Raw genomic sequence first — 13,209 nt, 5'->3', positions numbered from 1 at the left:
TTTGACATTCATAGTTTATAACATGTGGATCCTCCATGTGTCTATGATATATGGGTCCGATAATTAATCCTTAAGTAATACTCCCATCGTTTTTAAATATTTAACACCGTTAACTTTTTAGCACAGATTTGACCGTTCGCCTTATTCAAAAACTTTTGTGAAATATATAAATTTATATGTATACATATAAGTATATTTAACAATGAATCAAATGATAGGAAAATAATTAATAATTAATTAATTTTTTTTAATAAAATAAATGGTTAAATATATTTAAAAAGGTCGACGAAGATAAATACTTAGAAATGGAGCGAGTATTTGTAAGAGTGATATGGAGGCGAGGAGCAGCAAAGGCAAAGCACGCAGGTGCGGTGCGCCCCCACCCAACACTAGTCACTAGTTTCCAGATCTAAACCCCACGCCACCCACCACCTTCAACGTTAGACCCACGTTCCTTCCAAGTTCCAACCAACCACGACGACGACACCAGTCCACCCCCAGTCGCCTCCCGCTTCCCTCCGCCGCCTTCCGCCGCGATCCCCATCCCGCAGGTAAACCCCTCCTCCTCCCCCCTTTCCCGCGCTCCAATGCCCTACCTCCCGCTCCCCCCGGCTGCTCGGTGTCGCCTTCGCTGGTAGTGGTACCCCTCTACTACCAGCTGGTGCCAATGCGCGTGCCGTACGCCGCCGGCGAGCACCGGTGGCGCTCTAACTAGGCGGGGGAGCGTGCGTCGTTACGTGCTGCCGCATCTCGGAATGGTTTTGTTTTTTTTTTTTGTTTTTTTTTCTTTTTGGGTTGGGTTGGGTTGGGTAGTTCACCAACGCAGGCGCCGTGTCCGCTGCGAACCAGAATTCGGGATCAGATTTGTTTCGGTTCAAGCGTGTGCCCGAACGGGATTTGTGTTTTTTTTTTGGGGGTTAGTGGAATCACGGAACTGGGGGTGGTGGATCGCTGGATCAGTAGATGGAACTCACTGCTCGGGACTTCGACAATTGCAGCGGGGGATCCAAAATAGATAGTGACATATTTGTCGGTTCTTGGTGAAATCGATCCGTCAAACTAGCTTCCTCTTCTTGGGTATTGTATATCTGATATCCAGAGTGGTTTTGTTCACCTTTCAGATCTCTGCATATTACTATACTACTAGTACTAGTTAGTGTGGAAAGCCCTGAGTTGACTGAAGATCACTTCATCTTAGCCCTGTTACACTTGGTTGCAGTAATAACCTGACAGTTGAAGGTGCACACTAGCAACTTACCAACCGAATGTTGGACGTCCTTTGTTTTTGGCTTCTGATTATTATATGTATTGGTTTAGAAGTCGCTTACACTGAAATTTCCATGTCATATGTGCTCTTTACTTACTCTATTGTTGCTTCAAGAAAGGGGAATTGTGAGGTGCATTTAATATTCATGCTGACCTCAAGTGTGGTCTTAGCAACCAATTTCTGTTACTACCTTTATTTTTTCCCATTTCACTGTGTCGAAGTGTACAATGTATCTGGGATATTGTGTTTTAGTTTTGCTAGGCCTTGTTTGTGCTGTTAGACTTTCTTTCGCCCATTTTGAAGGCATGCCAGAGATTTTTTTTTCCCTTCTAAAATTGAATATTTCGTTCTCTCATTCGTGCCAAAGGCAAAGAGCATGTTCTTTTCTACAAACTGCTAGTAAATAGTAATTGCTTCTATGCTCTCACTAGACCTTTAGATCCAATGGTTGTTACTTCAGATTATAGAGGTACTAGTCTCATGATATTCTTAAGTGGAGACTAATCTGTGACCAATCCCTTCTTCCTGATTGAAACGCCTGAACCCTGGCAATTAGAACTTGACCTGTTCTACTAGTCATTGTTACCTCCCATTATCTGAAAGACTTAACTCTTTGTATCAAATGCAAGTCTTTCTCTAGTTTGTAACAACATGGATGGAAACCACTCTCTGAAATGCTAACATGTTATTCATTCCTACTTTAGATCAGCGTTTGTAATGCTTCTGTTCATATCAGAAAGCAATCCCCAGATGCTGTGTGCCATGCATGAATTTGTTGAAATATAGAGCTCTGTGTTGTCAGAACAGTCTAGGAGATGTGGTGAGCCCTGTGGGCAGTGTAGTACTAAGACTGAGAGTTGGTTATTTACTTATTTGTATTCAGTATGGTCCCTCTTGAGACAGTTTGATTGGGTTTATTAGCGACTATGAGCACATAGCTATAGTCCCAGTTATATTTTGGTTGTAGTCGCAGCATGTAATTGGTAGTCTTGACAAGGATAGGTGTTTTATCCACGAGCATCTCCTGTTCTCTATCTTTGCATCAGTACATAATTCCCCTCAAAGTAGCTTTCAAAATTCCAGAGGTGTAGCATGGAAGCACTTCTGGTTGACACTATACTATCCAACTACTAATTATTTGTACCATATGTAAGGGTTTACTAATTGACTATATATTGTCTATTATACTGATATAATAGAATTGAACAGCTCATAACCTGACAATTGTCTTTTGCCTTTTTTAGCTGCCGTAAACATGCTTCATCATTCGAATAGCCGGCACCAAAGGAACAGAGGATCAAGAGTCAAAACATTACTCCAGGCTACCTTACTTCTAGGTGTTGTTGTCTGGCTTATGTACCAGGTGAAACATTCCTATGATAAGAAAAATGAGTACTTGGAAGATGCTGAGAACCAGCTTGCCCATGATGATAGAAGCATGTTCCAGGGGAGGAAAGAAAGGGGAGGTAGTTATGGTGATGGCATTCTGGAAAAGGGTGGGGAGAACCCTGATGTAGTAAGCAAACCAGACGAAGAGAACATTGGAGAAACTGTGTTTGAGAAAGACAATACTGACTCTCATGATGATGATATAAGAAACACTGACAGATCAAAAGCTGGTGAAGGGCATGGCAGTAGTGCAGATGGGAATACAGAAGCTAATAGTAATGATGAGGATGGAACGACCAATCACTCAGAAGGAGAGAAGAGTGACGCTGAGTCCAATTCATCTGACGCTGAGAGTAAAGGTGAAGACCATTCAACTGGAGATGATATGCCCCAAAGCAATACTGTCCTAGAGGAAAGCAGTGCAGAGACGAACAGAATGCCCCATGAAGAAGTTGCACATGGTGATGAATCTACTAATGAAGATCAGTCCAATGTGAAAAGTGACGGATCTAATGAAGAGGAAGCTGAGAAAAAAGAGGCAGTGGATTCTCAAAATGCTTCTGAATCTCTGTCCGATGATGCGAAGGGTGGAACAGATGATGAGCATTCCAGTGGAACTCTTCCTGATGAAACAGGTAATCTACCATCAGGGCAGAATGAGAACTCACAAAGTGATGCGACTTCCACCACATCTGATGCTTCTAGCGAGGCTGTTCACATTGAGACTGGATCTGAGAATGAAGATGCAGCAAAATCATCTGGGACTGCATCTGGTGATGATGACAAGGGCTCAGCCAATGAGGCATCTGATTCAAACGAAACAAAATCTGATGAAGGCAATGTGGCAGCAGAAGTTTCTAATGACCAGGCTGCAAACACGGAGGCAGGGAACTCCCAAGAAGCGTCTGCTGCAGAAGCTGCAAATGGCTCTTCAGAAGAGACCAAGCCTGTGGAGAACCAGAATGATGGGAATACAGAGTCGTCTAACAATGGTGAGCAGGTGGATATCAAGATGGAAACCAGTGCTTCCACCAATGCCGAGCAGAAGGAATCTCAAGTCGGCGATGGCAGCTCTGGGTCGAACGGCTCAAATGACAGTGGCGCTAAACAGACTGGCACGACTGAAACCCAGTGATACAACAACCAATTGGACATGAACATTGTTTATTATACGGATTTATCCCTGAAAATTTAGACGGGCTACTGCACATAGAATTTTCAGGTTGAGGTTACGATCGTTTAGCTCATAGCAAATGTATGGTTGGTGCCAATAGTGCACTCTATGTGATCCGTGCTCAGAAAGACAATCGACTATCGAATGTATTTTCTTCTTGACTCGTGTGGCTTTGGCCGAGACACTCAAACCCTGCATAGTGATCTATTCATGAATTCAGTATAATATACGCGGAAGTTCATGTGAAATTCTGACTGTCTGAGCTTGCAAAACATTTTTTTTACCTGCTTCTTCACTGGTAGTCAGTCTGCTATTGTGGTACTACTATTTCCTCGATATCCTTTTTAATGCTTTTGAATCGAAAATTTTCCGATACATCTTAAAGCATTTGGACAGATGATTTGCACAAATGATTTGAGAGTTTTCAAGTTCAAACACTTTTGAATTCCTATACGTGCAAATAGTTTCCCAATTTCAACCAAACATGTAAGTAAACTAAACTATTATGTTCATGTAAGAATTCAACAGCAAACATTCTATAGTACTAATATTTACATTAAGCAAACAATATATGTTTCATGTCTGCATTCAGATGCCCTCAAAATGCTAGGGAACAGTAATTAACAACTGACAAAGACACTGCATATCTAATATGTCAGCAATGACATAAACCTGAACTACCAACCTGCATCCATTTCTCATAATATCTACAGTTCCCGTGGCTACAGCCGAGACGCGACGTCAGTTTCAGATACAGGAAACGAAACCTGACGAAACTGTAAATATGATACGACCGATCGGGTGGCTGGATGAGTTCAGCATGTGAAGCTCCAGGCTTTACGCAGTTACTGCGCATCCAAGTTGATAAGCTATAATGATTAAGATTGGTCAATTTATTACTACTTTTTTTTTCTGATCAAGAGAAAATGACATGAAGCTGAAAAAAAGCTGATAAGGGTCAAGGCCTATGCATGTATTTGGTATGATAAGTTGATGCCTTTTTTTTTGTGAAAAGCAGATGAGAGAGTTCAAATGATAGCTTATCACTTACTTATCGCTTGCCCTTTTTCCCCCCTTGAACTCTGAATATTTCTGACAAATTAAAATTTGTTGGATGTGTAGAGCTTTGTTCTGGGCTGCCAATGGAAGTTGCAATATATATGGGATCTGTACTGAAGAAACAGGGACTAATTATATTGGTTCAGTCAATGACAACAAGTAGCTAAATCCTCATTTTGTTTGGTCTTAGACAGTACTGTTTTACATTTGCACTTAACAGTGTCCAAATTGCAAACAAGCAAATTGACTTTCCCATCAGAGATGCATGAGAACTGATGAAACCATAACAGCCACAAGATGCAACCTGAACGGTATGTGGTTAATCCCTGGCCAGTGCTAATATCTGGCAAAAAGGTACCTAATACAATCTAAATCTCTTCTCTCAGGGTGACACAGTAGCTAGCTAGCATCGATATCTGATCTCGGAATCCTTCTGGATTTCGTTAATCTGAATCTTGATTATTAAGCTACTGAGAACAGCAACCACTAATCAGTAGTTCAGTACTGGTCGTAGTACAACTAACAGTGATCAGCAGCGGAGGGAGTCTGGACAGCTACCTTCCAGAGATGTCTCTTGGCGAGCTCCTCGTGAACTACTTGACTCTTCTCTTCATGCGTTTTCTTCAGATTGAACCCTGGCCATGCATGCTTACAATTAATGATTACCTTTTCATAAAGATTATTATTTTTAGAAATTATTCGTTGTCCATTATTGTTTTTTAATTAGCATCATCGGCCACTGTTTATATAACTTTTGTTTTTTTAATGGAATTACAGAACTTCTGTTGAAAATCAATCAGTTGAATTAATCAGTCATGCCAAGAGTCTCAAACATGGTAGGAAATTAGTTTCAGAAAATTCAAACCATGACAAAAAGAAGAAAAGAAAAGAAAACAGATCCCCGACAAAGAAGAAAACATACTCCTGAAAATGCAAAGTCGGATCAAAATTACTAGCAATATCTAAACCGCAACCACAATTGGCTACATTTCACAATCACCTTTTTGGCCATTTTGCACCTTAATTAATTTTATGCTGTCTATTCTCCCAAACTCACACACCATCATCACGTGCATAAGCTTACAAACCTACCAGTAACATCTCCACTTGACAAAAAGATGCATATATGATATGAACTAATAGCCCTTCATTAATTTTCTATCAAATCTTGAAGTTGCAATTTGCAATGACTTTAGATGCATCACCACGTAGCAACCACAAGTTACACGCAGCAATTTGCACATCACCTTTTTTGACATAATCTATGGCCATTGTTGGATGCATGCCAAGTTCATCAACCCTAGAAAACCTCTATAAATAACCACCATGCATTCTGCTCTCGAGCTCCTTATCATACAAAGCAAAAAGACTAAGCAAAACTAGGCAATTCTTGACACAACTCTACATTGCCAAGGTAGAAGAAGAAGAAGAAGAAGAGAGGTAGAAGAAGAAGATTGTGAGATAAGCCCATATGGCTCCAAGCAGAGAGGTTTGCGCGGTGGCGATGGCGATGGCGGCGCCGTTCATCGCGATGGCGAGCAACATGCAGGGCGTCGTCAGCGTCGACGGCAACGCGGAGAAGCGGCGGAGGACGTCCTCCGACGCGCTGCAGCGCACGGTGTCCGACGTCTCCTACGAGCTCCACCACCACGTCGGCGCCAAGGGCACCACCATGGTGGACGACGCCGCCGCCGCCGAGCAGAAGCAGCAGCTCGACGACATCGCGGAGGTGGAGGACGCGCGGTGCGAGTGCTGCGGCATGTCGGAGGAGTGCACGCCGGAGTACATCCGCGGCGTGCGCGCCCGTTTCGCGGGGCGGCTGGTGTGCGGGCTGTGCGCGGAGGCGGTGGCGGAGGAGGCGGCGAGGCGCGGCGGCGCCGGCGGCGTCGAGGCGGCGCTCCGCGCCCACACCGCCGTGTGCAAGCGCTTCAACGGCTTCGGGCGCACGCACCCGGTGCTCTTCCAGGCGGAGGCCATGCGCGAGATCCTCCGCAAGCGCTCCAAGCTCGGCCCCCGCTCCCGCTCCAGCATCAACCCCCGAGAGGCCCGCCAAGCCGGCGCCGCCGGCGGCGGCGGCATCGCACGCAGCTCCAGCTGCTTGCCGTTCATCACCGACGAGTTCAGCCAGCGCGTCAACATCAACTAGAGAGTTTCTTGGTTTTTTTAATTTCACTTAGCTTTTGGCTTGGCTACAAGCATAAATTAAGCTTTGCTTAATGTTTTCTTCTTAATTTTTAGGCTAGAAAGGGAGCATGTTTTACACACTTGATTTTTGGGGTGTGTGTGTTTTTTTGCTGCATCTTTTCTAGCTTAATTAGATAGAAGCTTTTGCAGAGTTGGGTAGCTTCAGCTTGTTGCTTTGTTTGCACTCCATGTGATTCGTTGCATGGAGTGTCAACTATGTTTTGGGGGTGCAATATTAAAATGTAATCTCACTAGCTAGATAGGTTAGTGGATGCATGAGCACCCTTTGATTAGTAGTGTGTTTAGGTGCTTTTTTTTTTGGATGGGGCTCTTGTTTACCTCTGTTTTGTGGTGTATTATATTGATTTTCACCACATGGAGAGAGTTGAGATTGGCCCTGTCTCTTCAGCTAACATGGAGTACATATGTAATGTATGCATGTAATATTGGAGGAGTAGCACTCCTAATCTTGTAATCAATAAATAAATGATGAACAAAATGTATGCACATGTGCTTATTGTTAAGTACTAGAAGAGCTGTTATTCCTTTCCGATCATATATATATATATATATATATATATATATATATATATATATATATATATATATATATATATATATATATATATATATATATATATATATATATATATATATATATATATATATATATATATATAGCAAAGTTCAGGACCAAAATGGAAGATGAAAATGTCAAAATTTGGAGGTCTATTCGTTTCCTTGGTTTTAAATAACTGCACTTTGTGAATGACAAGATAATTAGAAACAAAATTATAACATTTTTGTAAAGAACACCAGCATTTTATGATTTCAGAAACTTTTAGATCTTAACTAAGGGGAAGTGTTGAAGAAAATTGAAAGAAACATTTTATGATTTCAGCACCCCACTAATTCCTTTTCCTATTGAGCCATTTGGAACCAAAAGAAGTAAATTCTTTCTATGAGATTGTAGAGGATTAATTCTAGATCAAAACAAACAGAGCCACATAATTTCACTCAGATCACCAAACCAAACAAATCCTAGTTCGTGGCGCGCAAATACAAATTGTTGCTGTAAAATACTCACGAAGAATGAGAACTAGAAAAAAAAACTATGCAGTTTTGGCAGCACAAACCAAGTGTCAATCTATCGTTTCGCCGTTCAATTTCACAGCATTGTGCCTTGCTCTGTCTTTCCTCTGTTTTTTGCTCGTTTTCTCACGTTGTCTGGAAGGTGTTCGACGTATTGCTCCTCTACCACAAAGCTATTTAAAATTTAAATAAAGATTCAGATTCGACGGCAGAGTAGTGCCTCATGTCAGCTTGTGAACACAAAAATCATTAAAAGGCAAAGTGACTTAAAATAAATGTTCCTTTTATTAACATATCAATTATGTACAGGAATATGATTATATGAATAACTGAAGTAGCAAGGTCAGCCTCTACGAAAAACAACGAAAAAAATGTCATGAAACGCAACGAATTGAGATTGTTAGCACTATATACAATGTACAACTTCGTTAATTTACATCCGTGTCACGTTTACGTCAGCTGACGTCACCGAACTGAGCTACCCGGCGCACAGTCCCCCGTCGTCGCCGTCGGCGGCGACCATGTTGACGTCGCCGCCGCCGGCGTCGTTCATGTACGCGGACAGGTTGATGTACGGCTCCTTCTCCTGCTCCCGGCTCGGCTGCCGCCACCGCGCCCGGCACACCACGCACGTCGCCGCCCGCCTCCCCCGGCTCCGCTTCCACCGCGCGAAGCACTCGCCGTGCACCGAGTTCCGGCACATCGCGCACGTCAGCAGCATCGCCGCCGCCGCCGCCGCCCCAGGCGGCGACATCTCCTCCAGGCACACCGGGCAGGCCGCGCCGTCGAGCCTCCCCGACGCGCCGGCTGCGGCGGCCTGGTCGTCGCGTCGTCGGCGGCGGCGGCTCTCCTCGGCCTTGGCGGCGGCCCTCGCCGACCACAGCTGGTGGAACCTCTCCCGCGCGCGGGGCCCCGCCACGACGTCCGCCTCGGCGCACGTCGGCGCGGCGACGAGCCGCGCCACCTGGCACGGGCGGAGCGACTGCCGCCACACGCAGGCCTCGTCGAGCGAGAGGCCGAGCACGCGGAGGAGGACGAAGAGGATGTGCTTGCACGGCACGGACGGGTCCGGGCACGTGCACGCCGGCGCCGCCGCCAGCGTCACCGTGTACACGTTCCCCGTCGCGCCCAGCACGAAGAACTCGGGCCCCGCGCGGTGCAGCAGCCGCAGCTGGTGCTGCAGCGCCCGGATGATCCGGCTCGCCACGCGCCGCGTCACCTGCTCCTCGCTCGCCGCCGCCGCCGCCGACGCCGCCGTCACGGGCTCCATCGTGTCCGCCGCGCTGTGAGATGCACCAAGATCGGGGCGAGCTCGCGCGCAGCTATGTAATGGCGCGGGCTTCGGATGCGTTGAGTGGCGTAGGAGGAGAGTTGCGGGGGAGTGAAGCAAGCGGCAATGGCGGAGGAGAGGAGGAAGATGATGCAGCTAGGGCAAGTTAAGGACAACTAATGACATGGTGTACGAATCTTGGGTTAACTAGAATACTTAAGCAGAAGCAGTTTTGTGGAGTACTTTGGAAGTTGGGAGTTGGCAAGGTCAAGCTTTGTTTGGGTGATCCATGAAGCTACCCAAACCGACCAAACTGATTCGTATTTCAGAATGATGTATTGTTCTGTTCAGATTTGTTTGATTTGATTCCTTGTTTTGGTTTCTGGGAGTAGTTGGGATGCTCGTCTTATACAGTATTTTCTAGGATGCAAAATACGTAGACCAAAATACATTGGTTATGTGCAAATGGGGGATGAAAAAGGGGATCAGAAATGAAGGAAAAGGTTACACGGTTTAAAGATTCTGCTAGGACGTGTGTGTGTAATATAGAGGATTGGTTGCGATGTGTAGAAGAAATGGTCACGGGCCACGGCAGCGCATCTTGTACCGAATAATGCAGCTTTCGGACAAACTAGGTGTTAGCTGCCACGTTATCCCTAAAGAGCTTAATTGTCCAGGCATACCAAGACCCGTCTCTGAAATTCTGTATCAACTATCTACTGATGTTTAGCACGTGTAAATGGAGTTTATACTAAGGAAAATAGTTTACAGTAGTTAAAATGGAAGTACTTTGTTTTTATAAAAATGTTACCAACCCTGTTAAGCTTAGGCCCAGTAGGAGTAAGCGGCCCAATCCACGCGTCAGTGGGCAGAGTGGGTGGCGTGAGTGTTCAGCCTGTGTATATAAAGGCTATGCTGTAATCGAGCTAGTTATCGAATTGAAAATAGAAAAACTAATCCCCAACAACCTCTGCTTCTTCCCTCTCTCCCTCTGTTCATCTCTCTTCCTCCCCAAGTGCTCGGTCAAATTCCTGAGAGAGGTTGTGACAAAATTGGTATCAGAGCAATCGGCCCTGGAGTATCTTGAGAAGCCACGCTACCACTGTCGTGCTCAACTCAAGGTCCAGGAGATGGAGCAGCAGTTGGGAGATCTCATGGCAGCCATGGAGGCGATTCAAAAACATAATGTTGCAATCCAGACTTCGGTGGGATCAATAGAAGAAATCAAGCCCATGGTTGCTGAGTTGGTGGGATGGAAGCCAACGGTGGAGAAGACGGTGGCAGAGTTACGCGACGAGATGGGAGAACTGCGCTCACAAGTCCAGCAGCTCGCGAAGAACCCCATGCTGTTGGTCAAGCCGGCGGATCTACCTCCTCTGCTTCCGACTCCGCAAGGTCCCAAGTTGAAGGAGGCGAAGGAGGAGGAGCGCACTCCTGCGTCTTCTACAGGTGATGGGATCCGCAAGCCATTTGGTAACCACGAGACAACTTTGAACCGGGGGAAGGCTGCATGGGGGGAATCCCCTTCTCTGTCTCTCCCGGACAAGGGTGCATTCAATGCTTCTCCCCATTCTAATTCTGTTTTTGATTCGGGAGGGAGTTCGCGGGGATTTGGTGTGTTTGGTCATGGCTATGCGTCGCATGTGGATTGCCCTGGTTTTGAAGGGGAGAGTCCGAAGGCTTGGAAACTGAAGTGTGAGACGTATTTTGGGTTGTCTGGTACGCATCCTGAACACTGGGTTAGGTTAGCGATTTTGCAATTTTCGGGTGTTGCGTTAACTTGGTTGCAATCTACGTGAGCCCATGAGGTGTGTGGTAAATGGGAGGAGTTTACTGCTTGGGTGTGTGGGAAGTTTGGTAGAGAAGAGTTTCAGAGTTTAATTCGGCAATTTAATCGATTGCGGCAAACTGGGATTGTGTTAGCTTATGCAGAGAAGTTCAATGAGTTGATGCATGGGATGCACGCTCATCACCCTTCCTGGAACACCCATTTTTTTGTGACCCAATTCATAGAAGGGTTACGGGGGGAAATTCGCGCTACAATTTTGCTTCACCGGCCTGCCGATTTGGATACTGCTGTCGAGTTGGCTTGTTTACAGGAGGAAGTACTTGATGTTGTTCGTCGGGATAGGCGACGACATGAAATTTCTAGGACTTCTCGCAGTTTCTCTCGGGTGGTTCCGGTCGTCAATCAACCTGTGCGACAACCTGGGGGAGCTGGTGTGTAAAATCTGAGGACTCAAAGGCTGTCCCTGTTGATGACAAGTTTGCTACTCTTCGAGCGTATCGTCGAGCTAAGGGTCTCTGCCATACTTGTGGTGAGCGGTGGAGTCGCGAGCATCGTTGTGGACCCACCGTTCAACTTCATGTTGTGGAGGAATTGCTGCAACTTTTTTCTGTAGATGAACCTGTGTCTGATGAACCTGCTGCTGAATCTTTGCAAACTGAACCTGAAGAAATTGGTGAGCAGGAGGGTGCTCTGTTGACTATTTCTCGTGAAGCTGTTCTGGGCACAGAGTCACCCAAGTCAGTACGGTTGCAGAGTTTGATTCAGCACCATGAAGTACTCATGCTTGTTGACTCGAGTAGCACACACAACTTTATCAGTGTTCAATTGGCTGATCGGTTAGCTGGTTGTCGTCGTTCTGTTAAGCCACTGACGGTACGTATTGCTGATGGGGGTCTGTTGCAATGTGGGGAAGAAATGCTTGATTGTCAATAGTGGACTCAAGGGGAGTCTTTCTGTGCAAATCTTAAGATTCTTCCTCTTGGTTGTTATGAAGTAATTTTGGGGATGGATTGGTTGGAACGTCACAGTCCTATGCATATTGATTGGAAGAGGAAACAATTGCAATTTGAGCTAAATAATCGCACTGTGCGATTGCAAGGGGTGTTACCAGATGTGACTTCTTGTCCTCCTGTGTATGTTAATCAGCTGAAGGGACTTATTCATCGTCATGCTATTGTTCACTCAGTTGAATTGTGTGTTGTTGAATCCCAGGGAGTAGAGCAAGCTATGCCAGCTGCAGTTGCTAACTTATTGTAGGAATTTGCATCTGTGTTTGATGAGCCGACCGGATTGCCTCCTTCTCGAGTGTTTGATCATAGTATCCCTTTGTTGTCAGGAGCTCAGCTAGTGAATCTTCGTCCTTATCGCTATAATCCGGCACAGAAGGATGAGATTGAGCGCCAAGTGGTTGACATGCTTTGCCAAGGTGTGATTCAGAGTAGCTCCAGTCCATTTTCTTCTCCAGTGCTGTTGGTGCAAAAGAAGGACGGAACTTGGCGTTTTTGTATCGATTACCGATATTTAAACGTTATTACTGTTAAGAATCGTTACCCCTTGCCAATCATTGATGAATTGTTGGATGAGTTGGCGGGGGCCTGTTGGTTTACGAGCTTGGATTTACGAGCCGGTTATCACTAGATCGGTTATCACCAGATCAGGATGAAACCCGAGGATGAGCATAAGACGACTTTTAAGACACATCAAGGACACTATGAATTTCGAGTGATGTCCTATGGACTGACTGGTGCACCAGCAACATTCCAAGGGTTGATGAACATTATATTTGCTCCATTTTTGCGCAAAGGGGTGTTAGTCTTCATCGACGACATTTTGGTGTATAGTCGCAACTTGGAGGACCATGTGAAACTGCTTCGGGCTGTTCTGGAAATGTTGACAAAGCACCAGCTAAAGGTGAAACGTTCTAAATGTGCTTTTGCTCAGTCCTCTTTGACATATTTGGGCCGACCATGTGATTAGTGCTCATG

General features: G+C 45.4%; 3 protein-coding genes across 3 annotated transcripts; 2 read left to right on the top strand and 1 right to left on the bottom strand.

Moving 5' to 3' along the window:
* Positions 1-439: 439 nt before the first annotated feature.
* On the top strand, positions 440-4,078 carry LOC4341277 (lisH domain-containing protein C1711.05). The gene is made up of 2 exons (XM_015785734.3): positions 440-551; positions 2,512-4,078. Exon 2 carries the CDS (start codon positions 2,523-2,525, stop codon positions 3,789-3,791), a length of 1,269 nt encoding a protein of 422 aa, XP_015641220.1. The 5' UTR covers positions 440-551; positions 2,512-2,522; the 3' UTR covers positions 3,792-4,078.
* Positions 4,079-6,229: 2,151 nt separating this feature from the next.
* LOC4341276 (uncharacterized) lies at positions 6,230-7,623 on the top strand. The gene has a single exon (XM_015786600.3). It carries the CDS (start codon positions 6,361-6,363, stop codon positions 7,033-7,035), a length of 675 nt encoding a protein of 224 aa, XP_015642086.1. The 5' UTR covers positions 6,230-6,360; the 3' UTR covers positions 7,036-7,623.
* An 808-nt stretch (positions 7,624-8,431) lies between these two features.
* On the bottom strand, positions 8,432-9,643 carry LOC107277449 (uncharacterized). The gene has a single exon (XM_015787159.3). It carries the CDS (start codon positions 9,433-9,435, stop codon positions 8,644-8,646), a length of 792 nt encoding a protein of 263 aa, XP_015642645.1. The 5' UTR covers positions 9,436-9,643; the 3' UTR covers positions 8,432-8,643.
* Positions 9,644-13,209: the final 3,566 nt, after the last annotated feature.

Source organism: Oryza sativa, chromosome 6 (assembly GCF_034140825.1).
Source record: "Oryza sativa Japonica Group chromosome 6, ASM3414082v1".
NCBI classification, from domain to species: domain Eukaryota; kingdom Viridiplantae; phylum Streptophyta; class Magnoliopsida; order Poales; family Poaceae; genus Oryza; species Oryza sativa.
Note: the sequence above shows the minus strand (reverse complement) of the source record. Positions and strands in the feature narration are given on the sequence as shown.

Bases quoted from the DNA above. Each gene is read 5' to 3' on its own strand.
- LOC107277449 (XM_015787159.3), bottom strand. From the start codon at position 9,435: ATGGAGCCCGTGACGGCGGCGTCGGCGGCGGCGGCGGCGAGCGAGGAG.
- LOC4341276 (XM_015786600.3), top strand. From the start codon at position 6,361: ATGGCTCCAAGCAGAGAGGTTTGCGCGGTGGCGATGGCGATGGCGGCG.
- LOC4341277 (XM_015785734.3), top strand. From the start codon at position 2,523: ATGCTTCATCATTCGAATAGCCGGCACCAAAGGAACAGAGGATCAAGA.